This window comes from Lepidochelys kempii, chromosome 3 (genome assembly GCF_965140265.1).
Source record: "Lepidochelys kempii isolate rLepKem1 chromosome 3, rLepKem1.hap2, whole genome shotgun sequence".
Taxonomy (NCBI): Eukaryota; Metazoa; Chordata; order Testudines; family Cheloniidae; genus Lepidochelys; species Lepidochelys kempii.
The window spans coordinates 59,937,805-59,960,160 of NC_133258.1; the positions used below are offsets into that span (position 1 = coordinate 59,937,805).

The 22,356-nt window shown below is 38.6% G+C and overlaps 1 protein-coding gene across 3 annotated transcripts in view; it reads left to right on the forward strand.

Moving 5' to 3' along the window:
- MYO6 (myosin VI) overlaps positions 1 to 20,813 on the forward strand; it is a 179,684-nt gene extending 158,871 nt beyond the window's left edge. For 2 of the 3 annotated variants that reach the window (XM_073336482.1, XM_073336483.1), the window contains 5 exons: positions 5,810 to 5,913; positions 10,177 to 10,308; positions 12,875 to 12,901; positions 15,130 to 15,348; positions 17,353 to 20,813. In XM_073336482.1, the coding sequence (XP_073192583.1) occupies positions 5,810 to 5,913; positions 10,177 to 10,308; positions 12,875 to 12,901; positions 15,130 to 15,348; positions 17,353 to 17,552 (682 nt within the window). In that variant the 3' untranslated portion in view covers positions 17,553 to 20,813. The remainder of the gene's footprint in view (positions 1 to 5,809; positions 5,914 to 10,176; positions 10,309 to 12,874; positions 12,902 to 15,129; positions 15,349 to 17,352) is intronic. The other variant, XM_073336484.1, reaches the window with a different exon arrangement.
- The last annotated feature ends 1,543 nt before the right edge of the window (positions 20,814 to 22,356 follow it).

A 22,356-nucleotide genomic window follows, 5' to 3' on the forward strand; every position in this document is an offset into this window, starting at 1 on the left:
TTCACAAATCCATTTTGACCCCCATGAGGTGCATATACTTCACAGGGGCAATGTTAGACTCAACTATAGCAAAAGTGTATCTACTTCTTGAAAGGTTTCTGGCCATGAGCACACTCATACACCAGATTGCTATCACACCCAGGACATCAGTAAGACCTTGCCCTTCTCTCCTCGGTCACATAGCTTTGTGCACACACATGAAACCATTCTCCAGGCTACATCTGTGATGCCTACAAGCCAGGCTTCTCTCCATATACTCACCAGAAAAAGGCACCGTAAATGAAAAGGTCACAATTCTGCCCAAGATGTTAGGCTTTGTTGTCTAGTGGTCAAAACCAGAGAATTTTTGGGTAGGGTTCCCTTTCCTCACACTGATATCTGAAGCCACCATCATTACTGACACCTCCCTCTTAGGTTGGAGTGTGCACATGCATGATCATATGGCACAAGAAGTTCAGAATGCATATCAACTTACTAGAACTCAGGGAAGTCTGTTGGAACTGCAATGCCTTCCACCTGCTCATCCAATCCAGACATGTTCAGATAATGTCGGACAATATGACAACAGTATTTTATATAAACAAGTGGGGGGAACAAGATCTCTTTGTGCATGGAGGTAGTAACCACCTGGAATCGGTGCATCAAACATCACATGACCCTATCAGCAGCATACTTACCAGGGTGCAAAGTTCCCTAGTGGACTGCCTGAGCAGACACTTTTTCTGTGAATCACAAATAGAAAAGTCATGATTCAGTTCTCAAAGACATCTTCACTCAATGGGGAATGCTGTCCTGGGACCTTTTTGCCTCACAGGCAAACAGGAAGCTTCCTTTATACTGCTCCAAAGCAACCCTGGGCAAAGACTTGTTGGGAGATGCCCACCTAATGTCGTGGAATGGTCTCCTGGAGTATGCCTTCCTTCCAGTTCTTTTGATACCACAAGTTGTATGGAAGATCCACTAAGATAGAGCTCAAGTCAACCTTATCACACTCAACTGGCCGAGATAGTTCTGGTTCATGGATCTGATGAAGCTCTCAGTGCATGAACATCCCCATGTTTCTGGACCTTCTAATGTAGTACTGGGACAAGGTCACACACCCCAGTCTGAGGCAGCTGCAACTTGGAGCCTGTTGTTTGGATGCACTTTGGTGATAGAATGCTCATGTTCCAAAAGGGTCAAATGCATCTTTAACTAAAGTAGCAAAGATTCTACAAGAAGCTGTTACTCAACTAAATGGAAGCATTTTTACACTTTGACTCATTGATGTTCATTTTGTTCCAGACTCCATCGGAATTTCTGATATCTTAGAATATCTCCTTACCCTCAACTCTTTGAATCTTGCATTCAGTTCCCTGTGGGTGCATTTAGCTGCAATCAGTGTGTTCCATCCTCCTGTGGATTCTCAGATCGTTCACACTCCCTGAGTGGATTCTCAGATTCTTTCCACCATTGGTGAAGTTTTCACCTCAGTGGTATCTCAATTTTGTTCTATCATCACTCTCCCTAAGACTCTGAGTCACTGGCCACATGCTCTATGATCCATCCTTCCATGAAGGTGGCCTTTTTGATAGCTATAGCGTCGGCCAGAAGAGTCAATGAACTGGGAGTGCTTATGACAGGCCCACCATAAACTACATTCCATAAAGAAAAGATCTTGCTATGCCCCCACCTGAGATTCAAACCTACAGTGGTTTCCGAGTTTCAGATGAGTCAGGTCATCCACTCACCCGTATTTTTTCCTAAGCCATGTGCCCTGGAAGAGGAGAGAAGACTGCATTTTCTGGACATCTGGAGCACTTTAGCTTTTTATCCAGTGTGACAGGGTCAGGCCAGATGGCTATAGGAGAGTAATAGAAGGCAGATATATTAGCCCCAGGCTGAGTAGGTCCCTTTTCCCTGGGTAAGGTAACAGGGAAGGTTCCAGAACAATCAGGAACCTTCTGGAGACAATTAAGACAGGCTGATTAGAACACCTGCAGCCAATCAAGAAGCTGCTAGAATCAATTAAGGAAGGCTAATCAGGGCACCTGGGTTTTAAAAAGGAGCTCACTTCAGTTTGTGGTGTGCGTGTGAGGAGCTGGGAGCAAGAGGCACTAAGAGCTGAGAGTGAGAACACGGAATGTTGGGGGAGTGAGGTGTACAAGCATTATCTGACACCAGGAGGAAGGTCCTATGGTAAGGATGAAGAAGGTGTTGGGAGGAGGCCATGGGGGAGTAGCCCAGGGAATTGTAGCTGTCACACAGCTGTTCCAGGAGGCACTCTAGACAGCTGCATTCCACAGGGCTCTGGGCTGGAACCTGGAGTAGAAGGCGGGCCTGGGTTCCCCCCAAATCCTCCCAACTCCTGGTCAGACACAGGAGTCATCGACCTGGACTGTGAATTCAGAAAAATGGCCAAGATGAGGGCTGCCGTGAAGCTCCAAGGCGAGCAAATCTGCCAATAAGCGCAAGACCCACCAAGGTAGAGCAGGAACTTTGTCACACCACATAGAACAAAAGACATTAGAAAGACACTGAAACTATTTGTTTCCATTGCAGAGCAATCAAGAAATCACCGTGTATCGGCTTAGAGACTTTTGAAATGGATCTCGGGTTATATTACCCTTTGTTACCAACTAGCTGGCATTCTCCTCCTACCCACAACCTCCCAAGAGGTAAAAGCTCATTCTACCAGGGGGCAAGCTACTTCAGCTGCATCTCTGAGACATACCCATACTAGAGAGATGTGTAGGAGAGCTACTTGCAGCTCTTTGCATACCTTTCACAAGACATTATCCCCTGGTGCAGTTATGAACTGCGCAGACTGCTGTGGGGACAGCAGTACTACAAACTGCTATCACTTCTGCCTCCTCACACCCACCATCTGTTTGCTTACTGTTTGTTAATCTTCCATGTGTGGAACACACATAGGGACCATCACCCAGGGAAGAAATGGAGGATTTTATCTGGAACTGGAGGTTCTTCGAGACGTGTGGTCCCTATCTGATTTCCACTACCCACCCTTTGTCCCCTCAGTTGCAGATTGGTTATATTGTAGTAAGAATGGGAAACTGGACAGGCATCAGCCCACACAGTCCATTATGCCCTCATTAGGGAGCACAGGAGAGCTACATGTGGGCCAACGGATGCTGCTTGCAAGAAATTCTGGACTCAGGCACATAATGCACTTGTGTATATCCCATGTGGAATACAGATAGGGACCAGCCATCTTGAAGAACCTCCAGTTACAGGTAAGTAAGCTCCTTTTTGAGACTGAATTTTAATAATCAACTGCCATTCTGATTTTGGTCCATACCCATTATTTGGATTGTGAGTACAGTAATGAAGACTAACATTATGAGTGTTCTTGTTCTTACTACTTCCAGGCTATTTAAAACCATGTAGAAAAAAACAAAGTGGTGATCTCAGCACAGAGTAGTGCTGTAATGGAAAGGCTAAGCCATTCAATTGGATTAACATTCTTAAAGATGACTTGTTTGACCAGAGACCTTCTGGCCTACTTCTGTTGATCTAAATTCTGTAGGGGATTCTTAGGAGTGATGGATGATGTTGCTAAATAAGGAAAATCCTCAGGATTTGTCAAATTAATGGTTCAGGAAGGTTAGACATGTAGCGGAAATTACATTTAACAACAATCCTTTAATGACATACTCCTGATACTTTAACAGTGTATTAAAATATTTTTTAAAAGTAGTCTTTCATTTAGTCATTTGTTTCACAGGTGAGATTTTATATACATATTTTATATTAATGTCTTGTAATTATAGAGGGGGGAAAATGTTTTCAAAATGTATTTCAACTTTGTATTGTTTAGTGGATGAAGAATATAACTTCTGTATGAACTTGTCACATGTGTAGTAATATTTGTAATTGAGGGCTGTCATTACAAGTCAGTAAGTGCACATGAGAATGGTCATAACAGGTTGGAGATTGCTTTAAAGAGTAAGGAGTTGCAGAGTTAATCATTTACATGTGAGTTGTTGTTTGAGTTGCTGTTAACAAGGATGTTTGCATAAACTAGCTGGTTTTATTCTATCCCCTTGATGATTATTTGTGTATGTAGTATTCTGTCTGCTCCAAGGACTATCACAACTAGATGCCCCATGTCACTGGAGAAATCCCAAATAGAATCTCTCTCATTAGTGAGTGTGAAGTTACACAAGTTGTCCAAACACTTATAGCTGAATAAGCTTCCATGATTAATATATTTTTGTATAAATTACATAATATATTAAAATTAATATAATTATATCTTGGTAATTTTGGAAGTGTAATACACTCTAGGAGTTTGGAGAACTTGTGTAACTTCATAAAAACAAAATGAGACTATATCTAGATATCACTCTGTACTTTACAGAAAAGTAAACTTTCTGTCACATACATATACCTAGTTGCATTCTAATGATATTGTACTCATGCAAAGATATGACTACAATACAAAGTTGCACAAAAAGAACATGGTATATTGTTTCTTATGTTCATTTTTTTTAGTGATATGCCTATATCTAGTGATGTGCTACCCTGGTAATAACCTCAACCCCTGGCCTGGAGAATGGATCCTCCCAGAGTTTGAGATAATTTAGTCTGCTTCCTGGTTTATTCCTGGGCTTTAGTAGAGGCTACCAAACTCTTGTATCTGTTATCTCAAATCACTCAACAATTCAACATGTTCTGCCATTCACTAGGGATGGTGATGCTGCAATCCCAATTTGAGTCGTGTTAATGCACAGGATAATCACAGATATGAAGAGAGTGCTTTCATCCCTCAGTCATAATTGCTAAGAGCGAAAAATAAAGATATTATCTGTATTATTGTTCAGAATCAAATGACAGTAGTATATTATAGGATATTAAATTTCTCTGCCTTGAATGTACTACAGTGAAGACTGATATATTTGAAAAATCATCAAAGTATCAAGTTAGGTCATTTTATCATTTGTCTGGGCCTGATGTAGTTAGTCCTAACTTTCATGGATTACCATGGAGTCCTATGTCTTTCAGCCTTTGTTCTGTGAATGGCGGTGTCTTGTGGCCTTTCCATCCATGTTACTTAATGCTGATTTTTTGTGAATAAGTGAGACACTTTAAAGTTACTTTAATTTAGAATTAATTTTATTTCTTCTATTACATTGGGAGTTTTGGATGAAACATTGATTATTTTATTTATTCTCTGTGTTTTTAGACATTGTAAGGTGTTTCCCTTTAAATTTTGTTCTTTTCTACTTTGTCATTTTCCCTCACCCTTGTTTTGCTAGTGCAACTTAAAATTTACTTTGCTGTTGTTGTTTACTGCCTTTATTCTGCATCAGTATTACTGATGTCCTCAGGACTATATGTAGTTCTGGGAACAGTTTATATTTAAAAGCTGCTGCAAAAAGAGTAGTGGAATACACACAGCCTTGTTTTCAGCAAGCCACACTTGTATATTAACTTCTAGTTTGTTTTAATCTCTTTGCAAATGAGCAAATTGAACAGTTAGAATACAAAGTACATAACAAAATATATTTGAGGTAAGTCAGATTTTGGATCTAAATTATACTCCGACTCGAGTTTCTTTTTAATAATACCAATATGTTACAATAAAGATATATTATGCTGCTGGAAGTTATGAGGTGAATTTTATTTTGTCTTTTTTGCATTCAGCTCTTAGAACATATAATGTTTTTCAATGTAATGCATATTGCATAGAGATGATTGCGCAATCTGCTTATCCTGTTGTCTCTAATATTTCTTCTCACTCTCCTTTCCTTTCTGTACATTGAATATTATTATTATTGTTTATTGGTTATTATTGTTATAACTGTAGGGGCCCTGTAGTTCAAGCCACAAAAGCTGCGGCTGGCACTAAGAAGCATGATCTTAGTAAGTGGAAATATGCAGAACTTCGTGATACAATCAATACTTCCTGTGGTAAGTTTGTGTTTGCTTGGGACTGAGGGGGATTGTGTTCCAATAGTACAATAAATCTATCCCATCTTTCACCAGGACAGAATTTTGAACTCACTAATTTAGTCTCAGATGAAAAACTAACTTGAATGACTTTTCTCCAAAGGAGAGAGCAAATATGCCATTTCCCTTTGAGGAAACAGATGCTATTATGTTACCTGTTATATTCATAGTTGTACCTGTGAAATTAATACACTTCAGTCAGGAGTAACTTGCTATAAATTCTTAATGACATTGTTTAAAAATAATTTCTATTTCAGTGAAATGGAACTAAATACATGTGGTTTTACCCTGAATTTGTAAGATCTTCTAAGTTTATAACTAATTTCTTGCCTTCACCAAAACTAAAAGGAACATAATGAGTTAATTTAAAACACAATCTAGATGTGTTGACATTGTAGCTGATCAAATTAGTATTTGCTTAATTTTCTCAGAAGCTACATCTTATCTATATAATACTTAGATATTTTCAGTATCATGAAGAGATGAACTAATTTGTAATAACAAGGAGTCTGGTGGCACCTTAAAGACTAACAGATTTATTTGGGCATTCTTCAGATGCATCATTTTCTGGATACAGACTAACAAGGCTAACCCCCTCCACCACCCCGATAATAGATTCATAGATTCATAGATATTTAGGCCAGAAGGGACCATTATGATCATCTAGTCTGACCTCCTGCACAATGCAGGCCACAGAATTTCACCCACCACTCCTAAAAAAGACCTCACACCTATATCTGTGCTATTGAAGTCCTCAAATTGTAGTTTGAAGACCTCAAGGAGCAGAGAATCCTCCAGCAAGTGACCCGTGCCCCATGCTACAGAGGAAGGCGAAAAACCTCCAGGGCCTTCCAATCTGCCCTGGAGGAAAATTCCTTCCCGACCCCAAATATGGCGATCAGCTAAACCCTGAGCATATGGGCAAGATTCATCAGCCAGATACTACAGAAAATTCTTTCCTGGGTAACTTGGATCTTACCCCATCTAAAAACCCATCACAGGCCATTGGGCCTATTTACCATGAATATTTAATTACCAAAACCATGTTATCCCATCATACCATCTCCTCCATAAACTTATCGAGTTTAATCTTAAAGCAAGATAGATCTTTTGCCCCCACTACTTCCCTCGGAAGGCTATTCCAAAACTTCACTCCTCTGATGGTTAGAAACCTTCGTCTAATTTCTAATCTAAATTTCCTAGTGGCCAGTTTATATCCATTTGTTCTTGTGTCCACATTGGTACTGAGTTTAAATAATTCCTCTCCCTCTCTGGTATTTATCCCTCTGATATATTTATAGAGAGCAATCATATCTCCCCTCAACCTTCTTTTAGTTAGGCTAAACAAGCCAAGCTCCCTGAGTCTCCTTTCATAAGACAAGTTTTCCATTCCTCGGATCATCCTAGTAGCCCTTCTCTGTACCTGTTCCAGTTTGAATTCATCCTTCTTAAACATGGGAGACCAGAACTGCACACAGTATTCCAGGTGAGGTCTCACCAGTGCCTTATATAACGGTACTAAAACCTCCTTATCCCTACTGGAAATACCTCTCCTGATGCATCCCAAGATGACATTAGCTTTTTTCACAGCCATATCACATTGGCAGCTCATAGTCATCCTATGATCAACCAATACTCCAAGGTCCTTTTCCTCCTCCGTTACTTCTAGTTGATGCGTCCCTAGCTTATAACTAAAATTCTTGTTATTAATCCCTAAATGCATGACCTTACACTTCTCACTATTAAATTTCATCCTATTCCTATTACTCCAGTTTACAAGGTCATCCAGATCCTCCTGTAGGGTATCCCTGTCCTTCTCTAAATTAGCAATACCTCCCAGCTTTGTATCATCTGCAAACTTTATTAGCACACTCCCACTTTTTGTGCCCAGGTCAGTAATAAAAAGATTAAATAAGATTGGTCCCAAAACTGATCCTTGAGGAACTCCACTGGTAACCTCCCTCCAACTTGACAGTTCACCTTTCAGTAGGACCCGTTGTAGTCTCCCCTTTAACCAATTCCCTATCCACCTTTCAATTTTCCTATTGATGCCCATCTTATCCAATTTAACTAATAATTCCCCATGTGGCACAGTATCAAACGCCTTACTAAAATCTAAGTAAATTAGATCCACTGCGTTTCCTTTATCTAAAAAATCTGTTACTCTCTCAAAGAAGGAGATCAGGTTGGTTTGGCACGATCTACCTTTTGTAAAACCATGTTGTATTTTGTCCCATTTACCATTGACTTCAATGTCCTTAACTACCTTCTCCTTCAAAATTTTTTCCAAGACCTTGCATACTACAGATGTCAAACTAACAGGCCTATAATTACTTGGATCACTTTTTTTCCCTTTCTTAAAAATAGGAACTATGTTAGCAATTCTCCAATCATACGGTACAACCCCTGAGTTTACAGATTCATTAAAAATTCTTGCTAATGGGCTTGCAATTTCTTGTGCCAATTCTTTTAATATTCTTGGATGAAGATTATCTGGGCCCCCCGATTTAGTCCCATTAAGCTGTTTGAGTTTCGCTTCTACCTCAGATATGGTGATGTCTACCTCCATATCCTCATTCCCATTTATCATGCTACCATTATCCCTAAGATCCTCTTTAGTCTTATTAAAGACTGAGGCAAAGAATTTGTTTAGATATTGGGCCATGCCTAGATTATCCTTGACCTCCACTCCATCCTCAGTTTTTAGCGGTCCCACTTCTTCTTTCTTTGTTTTCTTCCTATTTATATGACTATAATCTGTAATATGATAATCTGTAATAGTCCTTTATATTGTATTATAATTGTTACCTTGTGTCAATTATGAACAATTGGTTTATTTCTTGGAAAAGATATCTATCTTAAGGCTAATGGATGTATCTGCCAGATGCCTCATTCCTCCTTGGATAGCTTAGATAGAAATCTATCCATTCTCAAGATTTGTTTTTAAACCACTGAATTAGCCTTAAATTTGAGCCTTTTCTTTTATAATTTTCGAGTTTTTGGATTAAGGCACTGTTGGCTGCAGACTAGGGCGTGCAGTGGGTTAATGCACTTAGCTGTTCACCTCTGGTGAACCCAGTTCAAATCCTCTTAGGTGACCAGTGACAGGCATTTGGTATCGTTCTACCATCTATTGTCTGTATGGGCCAGATAATTTGGCAAAAGTAACCATCTCTGTTTAAAGGAAAAAGTCCAGGCCTTGATTGAGTAGCCAGGCTGCCGAGTGTTTTCTCAGCAAGCTAGTTCCCTGTATGGTTGGCAGGAATGAAGTAAGTTCTGCTTGTAGTAATTAATAGGCAAAGAAAGCAAATGGAAAATCATAACTCTAGATGACTGTTCCAAACCTGGCAGCAAATCAGCTGCGGCTAGGCCTACCTCCAGAAAAGAGAAAAGAAAAGAGAAAAAAAACCTTCCAGGCTGTCCACTGCATTCGGCTTCCAGTGTGAGGAGAGGGAGAAGGAGAAGGATGCTTGGACCCTGTGGGTACTGGGGAAAAACACTAGAAAATCCAACTGTGAATCTTTACGTTTCTGTTCTCGCCACTCCCGCATCGCAGTATACCTTGTCTGCCAGTACTTGCAAGGGAGTCCTTGGGAGTCAGTCTTATAGCTGTCTTCCACAGATCCTGCACCAGGGGAATCCTCTATGGCTGAATATGGGTCTTTTAGATTCCCTTTATGCCACTAGGCCTTTTTACACATCACAAAGGGGCTAGAGCATAGGTAGTGATCTTGCCCCTGGACTTTAGTAAGGAGAAGAATATGCAAGCAAGGGACAGTGAAGAGGGTCTCACCAGCATTTGGATCTACCTTCAAGCGTGATGTGAAGCCAGTCGCTTGCCATTCCTCCTCCTCCTCCCTTGCTCATTCCACCTCAGCTGAACTGATAAGTGTGGTGTGTGACTTTCACATGTGAGTGGGAGTTTGTCAGAGACTGATACACACAAACTTATTACCCAGTAATGTATGGGTGGTATTAAAGATATTGCCTAGTCTGCTTGTATCTGTCAGTCCTGCTGCAATCAGGAATGCCAAAGGTCCATATTGTGGTGCTTGTGCAATGTCTCTCACTTGTTACAAGCTTTCAGTTTACTTGCATTGTATGAAATACTGTTATGTTGTAACTTGCTCTAAAATTATGTAACTAATATATATAACATATTTTGTAAATAGGTTTGTCATCTGATTTTTTGCACTCTTTCCTTCCCTGCTGTTTTTGAGACAGATATTGAACTATTGGCAGCTTGCAGAGAAGAGTTTCACAGACGACTAAAAGTGTATCATGCGTGGAAATCCAAGAATAAGAAACGTAATACAGAAACAGAACAGCGTGCTCCAAAATCAGTCACTGACTATGGTGAGAGAAGTTTTGTTTTTGTTTTTTTTAATAAATAGGGAAAAAATTTCAAGTGAAATGTTTCTAGAATAAACAAGCAGATTATTTTTTAAAATATTTTTCTCTGTTATGTTGAAGAAAAGGGTGATTTTGTTTAAATATGTTTGTGTGAAAGTAGGTAAAATACTTTTTAAACCGATTTTAAGACCAATAGTTTGCAGTTAAGATACGGTGTTACTCATAAGATCCAGTATAAGTTAACCAGAATAATTATTTTCTGAACAATCATATCTACTAATTCACATTTGCTATAAGTTAGAAATCGTTTTAAATTTGGTATTTTGTGTGCTGGCAGTTTGTTAGAAGTTAACCACTGGGCAGAAAGATACTTAAGGCTTAGCTGATGAAGAGCACTCTTTGTAAAAGCTGTATTAGAGGCTACTACAGCTACATCCTATAACACACACACAAAACTTTCTTAAATTATTTAGGAATCAGGTTATTGTTAGCAGAGAACCCTCCCTCTGAATTCTGCCAGATATTCTGGTAGATATTATCAGAATTCTGGTAGGATAGACCAAAGATAGACCAAATCAGAGATTCTAAATATTCTTATAGTCAACCTGCTGTACCTGAACCAACAGTGGCTGTAAAAAAAAAAAAATTGGCTTTCTGCAATACTAATAAAAAAGCAGACAATTTTAGCTGGTGGCTACTCCATGGTATGATTGTTTTCAGAATAAGCATGACATAAAACATATTGAAGACAAGATTTTTTTTAACCTTTGTTTATCCAGCAACTGCTTGTGTTCCCTGCTGGTTCATTTTAACCAACAACTTAAACTTTTTTACAGTTTAACTTCTGTTCAATAAACTTTAATATTAAAAATGTGTGAAAATGGGACAATATACAGTCTGGCTCTCACCCTGCTGGTCTCATAAATGGTGTTCACTACGTGAAATTTCAAACACTGCACTAATGAGAATGAATGCTTTTGCCTTTTAAGGAATTAAATGGATGATACAGGTGTATTTTCAGAGAGTGCATATAACACTATTTGGTGTTAATGGGAATAATGTTCGTTAAAGAGCACAGATCTACTTGTCTGGGTATACCGCAAGAAGGACAGGAGACTTGTTATGGGTTTTAATCAGGCCGCAACTTTATTATATAGATGTCTGAGACTACCCGGCAGATAAAGTGTACAGTGCAGGCAAATCCATGCTTATTCAAATCAATTCTCCAGGGCTTCCACAAGCCCCCCTTGTTTAATCCATGCTTATTCAAATCAATTTTCCGGGCTTCCACCAGCCCCGCTTTGTTTCCATCCAGGTCCCCCAGCCAGCCCATGGCTTGAACCTTGCCATCCACCAGCCTCATAAGAGGGTTAAAGAGGGCTATGAGAATGAGGTGGGGGGTTGGCTCCCTGACATACCAATCATAGGAATCCCCGAACCCCCTCCCCTGTCCTGTTCCTTTATCCAGTACCTCCTTTTAAGTCCTTTACCAGGCCATTTATCTGGTCACTGGCTGCCCTCCCTGTGGCGTACCTTCACTGAACATCTGCCACAAAGAGGCGTCAGTGCAGTCACTTTGGATGTATGTGTGCGACTCTTATGGCTCTCTGTGGGAGACCCACATTTGTATTGTATTTGAGTGAATAAACCACATAGCAATCAATTTTATAGCAACTCTAGTTTTTCATTATAGTTTTTTTCCTTCATTTTCTTAAATTGTGGCATTATATTTCTTTATAAAAGTTGGATCGTTGCTGTTGATACTGACCTTTAGAAATTCATATTAGTGTCACAGTAAATTCTTCTTATTGTAAGTAATTACACTAAATGAACATTTCAATTCCATGTATTATAACTAATCTTCACTATAGTGAATAATTACTTACCTGATTTCTTGGATGCTTGTGCTATAATTCTTTTAGATGTCACTGAATACATGATTCAAATGACATATTTCTGTTTTTATCCACTCACGAATATATTGTAGTTTTATGCAAACTGTCCTGTAATTAGATGTCAGTGGGCATGAGAAATAGAACATGTTCAATGAGCACTGGTTCAGACAAGGGATTAGAATTAGTGGGTTTTACAGTGCCAAAAAAAATGGAGCTGCATTTCTCTTTCCTAGATATCAACAGAACAGTGGCAAATTAAAGAATCATTTTTCTTTCCATGTAAAAATGTCAAAAGTTTATTAAAGGTATCACATGAAATAACTAACAAAGATGTATCCTTGCAATCTGTGCTGAGTATACCTGTCCCACTGTTTTTTGTTCATTTGTTTTTTGTGACTGGAACTATAAGTCACTGAAAAATCAATTTCAATTTTATATCCTAGTTAGAGTATAAGCAACCATAGATTTGTGAAACATAATACAAGAAAACATTTTCTTCATGTCAATAAATAGCACAGAAAGGCAGAGAATTACCTCAGCACCCACATTTCCATTACAAGTGGACTCTCCATTTGTCACCTGGCTTGGTGATACATTTTCAGTATTTTGTAAAGTTTAACTTTAACAGCGTCAGCATTGTTATGTTTCCTTCAATATGGAATATTTGTTTACAGATTTTGCACCAGTTTTCAACAACTCAAGTAAGTGGGGAGATGGTTAAGATAACTTTAATGAATAGGAACATTTGTAAGTTCTATACTAACTTCAGTTGAACAGCGTTTTGCTATGTTTGTATGTAGAATCAAAGTATACCAATGAAAAATATTAATTCACTGACCACAAAAAACATTAACTCAAGATGTGGACACTTAATGGCTATATGTATTCCATTACCACAGCCCTGTATAGCTTGAAAGCATGTCTCTCTCACCAACAGAAGTTGGTCCAATTAAAGATTTTACCTCACGCACTTGGTTTCTCTAATGGTTGTATATTTTTGGATTTCTTTTCATAATGAGATCCTACATGTTGGGGAAAACACCTTTTTGATGTAGGTTAATTGGTGTATGTTAATCTCATTTTTTATTTCAAGAAATATAATGCTATTATTTTAATTCTACCCTTTTTATTATATTTGTACACATTTTTCTACTGTAGCAAAACTCTGCAATCAACTTAATATAGCAGCTGTTCTCTTAGAACAAAAACTAACGTTAGTGTGCTGGCTTCTTTTTTAAAATGGAATAGTTCTGTATGTGTCAAAATATCGAGCATTGAAAAGTGAAGGCTAAGCTGACTGCTCAGAATTTTTATCCTTTAGATTTACGTAAATGTGCAAAAGGATAGAAATAAGACCTACTGATTGCTGTTGTAATGCAGAGATGTGTTTTACAGTAGCATGTCTTCAGTGTGTTGTGATGCACATTTAGGCAATTCACAAAGATTCATGAAGTTCTATGCAGTTTAATATAAATAAATACAAAATTTTATTCTTTCATATAGAACTGTTTTATCAATGTTCGTGTATAAAAGTGGTATCCACAGATAACTCATATGTAATAAACATTACTAAAAATCTGATCTGTAGAAAATCTTTTCTTGTTTTTCCTATGTGGACATGAAAAATTCTTGTTTTCTGTATAATTTTCAGGCACTAACATTTACATTTCAGGCTTTTTTTCAGATGTTGCTTTCTAGATTTTAATGAACCATTCTAGTCCCGTACAAATGGAAGAAATAACAAGTGCGGCTTGCTATTCTCTTCACTAATGTCTTGTTTATGAAACTGCAGAAGTCTATACATTAAATGTGTCTGCCAATTTTTAATTTTATTAAAGTTCCAGTATAGATTTGCTACTTAATAGGTGACTAATATCTATTAATATTAAGGTTGCTATTTAGAAGCATCGGTCTTGCTTTCAGAACTTCTTAAACATGAAACAAGTTGCCTAAAAATATGTTTGTCTCCTGTAAATTTTTGTTCAACTGAGCTGATTTTAATGACATACAGTAAATACTTTTTGAGGGCAGGTCTACATTACAGTACTAAGTCAACCTAAGTTACGCAACTCCAGCTACATGAATGACCTAGCTGGAGTCGATGTACCTTAGGTCGACTTATTGTAGTGTCTCCACCATGCTGGGTCGACAGGAGAGAGATCAGTGTTCGATTTAGCGGGTCTTCATTAGACCCGCTAAATTGATCCCTGGTGGCTCAATCACTGCGTGTACATCCCCTGGTAAGTGGAGACAAGCCCTGAAAGTCTCCCCTGAAGTCTCAGAAAGTAATTCTAATTTGTAAGTTCAATGCACATTTCAGAAAGCAATTTTTGGTGAGTGTTTTGTAATAAATGGAAATTAATCAGCATTTGTGTTAACACGTTATATGTCTTTAATGATATTACAAGATTTTTCTGTTATCAAAAGAACATCTTTCTTTAGATATTACAATATTACATTAGCCTTTCATATCTAAAATTGCTTGTCTGTGGTATGACTTGATTTTGTGAAGAGAGAGACTATAATATAGACTGGTTGCTGCTTAATACTTTGCTTTTATGTTTGTAAAGGGTTGGATGAAAAACAGTATATCTTCAGTATTACTCTAACCCTAGTGGCTTTTTAACCACCCCATTGTATAGATGTGCTCAAGGCCAGACACCATTGTGCTGCAAATTACCAAGTAGGCCAACGCTAACTCTTCCCAAGTCACTACCATTGCAAGAGCGCTAACTGTGAAAATGCAGGAGGGTAAATTTTGAGTCACGTGATTTTAGCTAATTTGCTTTTTAGCATTGATTTAATATAATTAATACATTATTTGAGGACGAAATATTTCAGTTTTTTGCACATGAAAAAGAAGGCGTTTGGGGGGAAGGGCTGCTTTTGCTGTTTTATCTGCAGTTGTAACTCTGTTTTCTGTAAATAGCTCAACAGAACCCAACAGCTCAGTTGCCTGCCAGGCAACAGGAGATTGAAATAAACAGACAACAGCGTTACTTCCGCATTCCCTTCATTCGCCCAGTAGACCAGTATAAAGATCCTCAAAACAAGAAGAAAGGTTGGTGGTGTGCACATTTTGATGGGCCTTGGATTGCTCGACAAATGGAACTTCATCCTGACAAGCCACCTATTCTGCTTGTAGCAGGTTGGTATATTCTCTTAATTTTTGAAAAGAAAAACTCAAGTATAGAAAATATTCAGTGCTGATATTTATATTGTAGCTGTGAGAGGCTTGGTACAGATTCCAATAACCTCTGGACCAAAACAACATCAAAACCAAAGATAAAGACATAAAGTGATCTAAGAGATAGTGCATGGTCACTGCTTTATTTATTTGATTTTAGGTAGCAGTGAAAGCAGTTGTGGGTGGGGAGAGACTTAAGCAATATATCATTCCATTATGAAAAATAGTTTATAATAGTAGGATAATTTTAAAAAGTCAGAAATTAGGGCATAAACCCATTTATCTACAAGTTTGAATATTTATATATTTAACAATGTGTTTATAAATGTTTCCTGGACTTGTGGGAGACCCCTTCTCTCACCACCTAGCCTCAGTCTGCTGCCCTTTCATTTACTGTTCATGGCCCAGAGGATACTTTTATTGGCTCATAGATTTTAAGGTCCGAAGGGACTATCATGATCATCTAGTCTGACTTTCTGTACATTGCAGGCCACAGAACCTCACCATCCCACTCCTGTAATAGATCTCTAACCTAAGCCTGAGTTATTGAAGTCGTGAGATCATGATTTAAAGACTTCAAGTTACATAGAATTCACCATTAACACTAGTTTAATCCTGCAAGTGACCCATGCCCCATGCTGCTGGGGAAGGTGAACCCCCCCCCCCCCACACACACACACACGGGGTCTCTGCAAACCTGACCCAGGAGAAAATTATTTCCTGACCCCAAAAAAGCGATCAGTTAGACCATTCCTCTCTTTGTGTTGAAATATTCCTTACCTGGGATCGTGCTGCTGCAATTGATGAAGCGGGGGTCAATTTAGTGGGTCTTAATCATCTGCAGAATGCTCTCTGATCGACTCTGGTATTCCACCAGAATGAGAAGAGTAAGGTAAGTCGACGCGAGAGCGTCTCCCATCAACCCAGTGCGGTGTAGACACCGCAGTAAGTCAACCTAAAACTACGTCGACTCCCGCTACGTTATTCACGTAGCTGGAATAGTGTAACTTAGGTTGACTTGCCCCGGTAGTATAAATAAGGCCCTAGTGAAGACCCTTCCCAGGTGACTTGTGCATTGTCTTATGGTCAGGGTGCATTTCCAAGCACCTAAGTTTGTTCTCTCTATGCTAATTAGAAATAATAGTATTTTTAATAATTATAGAAATATCTACCTGGTGCCTCTTTCATGTATTAAGTGTGTGTGTGTGTATGTATGCATGTGCACACATACATATATATATATATATATATATATATATATATATATATATGTGTACACACACACACGTTTCCTATGGGTACACTGTTTAATGTCCCTCCTGGCACAGTAAAAAAAACAAAAATTGGTTAGCTGCATTCTCCATGTATTTGGATTAAATGTACATATAGGTAATACCAGTTGACAAATGTCATTTTAAATGTTTAGTGTGGGAGACTGGCTGATTCAGCTTTTGGAAGTGTTACACAAAACCTTTTAACTTCTGGGTCACTTGTTCAGATCTGAACAAGCTTAATAATGATATTTCAGTAGCATTTCAGTGGCTTATGTGAAACAAACTGATTAGTAATTTCCTAGTGGACAGGGTGCCCACATTTCAAAAACCATCCTTGTCAGTGATCTCAGCAGAAAAGACCTGGAGGCTGAGAACTCTTGACAACCCCTGCAACGTCTATCCTATTCACTTTTGAAGCACATTTGTATGTCAGTTGCAACATGCAGTATTAGCCTATACTGCAGCTGTCCATGCTATACTTATTTAATGGGTAGGAGAACTTCTGTCTCTTGATCTATCAAACTGGTCTCATAGCACTAATGTATGTTTGTTTGTAAACTACAGTAAAACATTGTCTCTTAAAAGCAAGATACACATGGGGGGGGAACAAAGCAGATGTATAATTTTTGTTAATGGGATCTTGAACCATGTAAATGGTTTTATAAAACCAATTTTGTATTAACTATTTCAGGGAAGGATGATATGGAGATGTGTGAACTAAATCTTGAAGAGACTGGCTTAACTCGAAAGCGTGGTGCTGAAATTTTGCCGAGACAGTTTGAAGAGATTTGGGAGCGCTGTGGAGGCATCCAATATCTTCAAAATGCAATTAAGAGCCGACAAGCTCGTCCTACGTATGCAACAGCTATGTTGCAAAGCTTATTAAAATAGTCACCTTGCACATTGATATTAGAGTTGAGAACCCTTACTATGATATAAAGGGAAGAGTTCCTCTATGCAACAGAGGATTTAAACATTCTGTAATTGTGTTAGAGATGTTTAATTTAAAGTGAACAGATTTTATTAATCATGGGAGTTTAATTTGTACTTTTGATGTTTAATTTGTGTAGTGAACTCACTAATTCTGTGGACCTCGCAGAAGTTTCAGTCAAGTATGTTTGTTGCATTTTCTTTATATGCTGCATCCTTCTCAAAAGTTTCGGTTATAATGCTAACACTGTAAAATACCACTATTGTACTTGGAGTTTATCCTACCAGTATGTACCCTATTACAACTTCCTTTTTATAAAATCCTCTTCAGAACATGCAAGATAGTAACCTTTCAAGGATGGTCTACTGAAGAGGGTACAATGTATCTTATAACTGGAATTGTGAGGCCTTAGCTTCAACTTCTTCTCCAGAGAAGTTGGAGTGTACAGTACTTCTGTATGATCAAAGACATTTTATGTCCTGATCTGAAAGCTGCTCAACATCTGTATGTACTGACTTTTTGAGAAACTTATGGGAAATCTTTGATTTCTTACCTTGTCTCTTAGTTTAACTGACATTTTTCTTTTATATGTTTTGAGAAGAGCACATATGTATTTGAAGGATTGTGTAATAATGGAGGGACTCAACGGTTGTGCTGCACATTTAGGCTTGCATTTCTCTCTCAATTTTTTTTTTAATACAGATTTCTTGCAAACACCAATTATATTTTTCTGACAAAACTTTGTTAGGAGTCCTTCGATAGTTAAATTACCCAGGTAGTGTAATTTAAATACATGATGCAAAAATTGTCTAAGATATCTCTTTAGATACATTTAAGATTAAAGGAAAGCATAAGGGAAATGTGTTTTTTTTTCCTTTTTTTTCTTTTTTTAAATAGTAGTGTAGCATAATTATAATACAGAGGTCTGAATTTTAAGAGATCCTTTTTACTTTAATCCGTGCACACAGATTGTTACTTCTGTTAGATGGTATCAGAGTCTTGCTCAGCAACGCCGCACTGGAGTGTCTAATTACAGTAGGCTACTTCAAATGGCTAAATTTTTTTGGTCAACTGTAATAACAAACTTTTTCTTCAATCACTCTGATTTCTTTGTACTTCATCTCCCTTCAGGGTTCCACCTTTATGTAATAGTGCCCTTGCTTCACAAGTAAAATGCTTGTGTATAGGAATTATCCATTTCACACCATGAAAACTGCCTTTTATTTATTTATCCGGGTGTTCCTAATGCTGGCCCTATATCAACAGATTAAAACTTGATATTTATATCTCAGTGCTAGAAATTGGAAAAATAGAGATATAGTTTGATGCCTTCTAGTTAAAATTAAATAGGTATCATTTGAAAGCAAAATATTCTCTCTTCCGGTAGTGAAGAACAAAGCTTACATCCTTCAGTTTACACACACACACACGTCTATATAGATAAACTGATTTCCTCTCTGGATCCTAAGGTTGAAAACTTTTTTGAAAACTTTAGTTTCTAAATTCCCTTCATTGTGAACTTAAGAAAAGGTACAGCTGTACAGTGCAGTAAGAAAAAGTGATGAGAACACTTCCTAACTGTCAGAGTAGAGATTGTGTGCATGCCACAGTCAGTCTGTTCTCAGAAATACACTCCAAGTTGTAATAAGTGTGAAAATCTTTTAGTAAAGAACTAGTTATTTATTTATGAATCCACTACACAAGTGACTGACAGTGTCTCTGAACTGAACATTGAAAATGTCAGTGTGTGTTTTCTTTCAAGGTAAGTATCGCATCGCTCTTGGGTCATGTGGTGGCATTGGTCAGGCTCTCAAAATGTCCTTTTTCTTCCCACACCTGACACTTTACTTAAGCAGTAATTATTGACTGCAGTATGAAGGATGCATACATAAGGCCCCAATTCAGCTATTTATTCCATCACATGCATATATTCAACTACATGAATTCAGTGGTACTGCTTGTGTGGTTGAAGTTAGGCACTTGTTTCAGCACATTGCTGAATTCGGACCAGAATCTCAGAGCATCCAGTCACCAGATTCTTGGAAATCCTAAACAGTATAAGAGACTGGAGCATTTAATAGACACATTTAAGGAAGTTTTGAACTGTCTTGGACTCAGATGCTCACGCTCTTCTTTTTCTATCTGAATTTTAGTTATTGTCTAGTTATGTATAGTCTCATGATATTTTTGGTACATTATAAAGAGTTTAAAAAATACAGTGTATCAATTTATTCCTGATATTAACACATTTAAAAGTGTTAAATCTCTTGATGCATACCCATAACTTCCCTCAATAGTAACTATGGTTATACATTGGGAGGAAACTAGCCTTTATTATACAGTATGGCATATTTAAGTTTCTTATGTCAGAGTATATTTGTAAGTCACTCAGATATCATGGCAATGGGTCTGAGATAAGAACCAAGAAATCTTTCTTACTTTAGTCAAAATGGAACCACCTGGTGGCTGGATGTTATCATCTGACACATTTCCCACCTCTTCCTATTGCTCTCGGTACTTGCTCTTGTCTTAATTTGAGCCAGAGAAAAATTTCTAAAGTTTGCAATTTTCCAATTTTGACATGATAGCATGCATTCCAGTAAAGGTCTCGGCTGGAAGTGGCTGCTGGTAGCTGAGCCTGTTAGTACAACAGAAGTCATTCTCAAATCAGAATCAAGATTGGGGTTAAGACCACAATCAGCTGCTTACCAGTCCTTTGCATTAGCTGATTGCTAAATTTGACACTTGGTTATCTCATTGGTGATATGGAGTTAGCCTCATTGTCATATGGAGAATACAGTGTTGGCTAATGCTGCTCCTGATATCTGGCAGTAAGGAGCAATTTGAACCTGACCTGACACTTCAACAGGAAAATGAATAGCTCTGTTCTATGTGTTGGTTTTAAAAACCAAAACAAACCTGGTGTCCAGAGTAGCTGGGACTTTTCACATGTAGCATGTTAGTAAATAAAAAGAAATAAACACACATACCAGGCTGTATTCCTGATCACATGACCCAAGAATATGGATCTACCTAGAATTTTATCAAGTCATTAAATACATCCTTTTCTTTCCATTGATGAGATTCTATTTTTCTTTTTGCCACTTGCACCCTCTTTTTTTGTTTTTGTTGTTTAAAAATATTTTTCAAGTAGTTTACCTAAACTGATCTCTTAATGATGTACTGAAAATTACACAAAATAAATACATTCCATGTTGAAATTTGTCTGGTATCTCTTTCTTTTAACTCAATACTTGAAAATTTAAGAGGGAAAAGTTGACCATGTGTAGAAATATATATATATATATAAAAAGGCAGAAAGGCCTTTATGAAGGAAAAGAAATATTGTAGATGAGTAACGGTCACTTGACATATTGATTGAGTGTCAGGAAATCAATTAAGGGATGGCCAGGTGAGTTATAGTACTAGCAGAGTCGCCCAGTCCAAGCAATACAGACAGGCTGAGTGTTAAGACCATCCTTTCTTCATGGGAAAGGGAGTTACCTCAGAAGAGGACATTTCATTTTGTGGTGATGTCAAGGAGCGCATAATGTTGAGATTTTGCTGGTGAATTGGGATCCCATTCATTCAGCATTGGAGTGGTTACATCCTGAACGTAGCTTAGAATAAGAGCCCAACTTATTATGCCTGTCAGTGGCGGCATCCAAATGCATAGAAGGGTTTGGAGGTCCCTGTAGAGGAAAATAGTTGAGTGGTTTATATGTGCTAAACTCTCCCTGTTTGTCCCTTCCGTCAGAATCATGTGAACACGTCACAGGAGTTGATGACTGGATGTGCAGACACAATAGTATGCATTTGGCTCAAAGGTGGGTGGCTGTTTCCCCCTGGAAGTTCATTTCTGGGATGAAGTTCTGAGTTGGCATGGATGGAGGGGAAGGTGACATGGAGCAGATCATGAGACTTGATGTTTGGATCTGTGGGCACAATATTATGCGTTGGGACCCACAGGGAGGCAGTCAGTTCCCCTGGAGGTCCACAGCTGGGCCTCAGTGGCGAGGCAAGGCAAATCGGAGTTGGCGTGGCAGGAGGGATGTGCTCTGGGACCAGGTGATGCCTGTTTTACACTCTTTGCAGTCAGGAAGCAGCCACCTGAAATGATTATAGTTCATTAGTTGATTAGGGATTTTGTAAGAGGGTGATGTAATCATCAGGGCACAGAGATATTTAGGGAAAATCCAGATCCGGGGTCTGATGCTGACTGGTCTGAAATGCTGCAACAGAATGGTATGATGGGGAGCCACCAGCCCTCTCTTGGTTGACAAGGCCAGAAGGTGTGTGAATCATCAGGAATGGGGAGGATCCATAATTACCCACCCAAAACTATTGTATTTGGTACCTTAGTTATTCAGGGACAATGAGGTACACCTTCCTGAGCAGGGAGCAGATATATTGTTGGCTGTTATGGAGGAAATTGTTAACTATCTGGGAACCCAGCTGGGAATGGTGTGAGGCAGCCAAGCAAAATGACTGGTGCTCCTTGTGGCATGTGTCCAGTGCAAGGATTTGTTCCACACAGGGTCTAGGTCCCTGATAAGCTGGAAGTGGATTTAGAGAAAGGCATCTCCTAAACCACCTGGGGAATGGGATTGGGGCTCCTGATACCTGGTACAGCAAGAACACAACCCCTTTTGTCCAGCCCCTTCACTCTGGTACTTGGTGAAGGGGTCCCAAATATGGGCTGGGCAGCTGTGGAAGGGTGGGGGGCTGATGGCAGCCCTCCATCAGGTGAGAGCGATTTCGGAA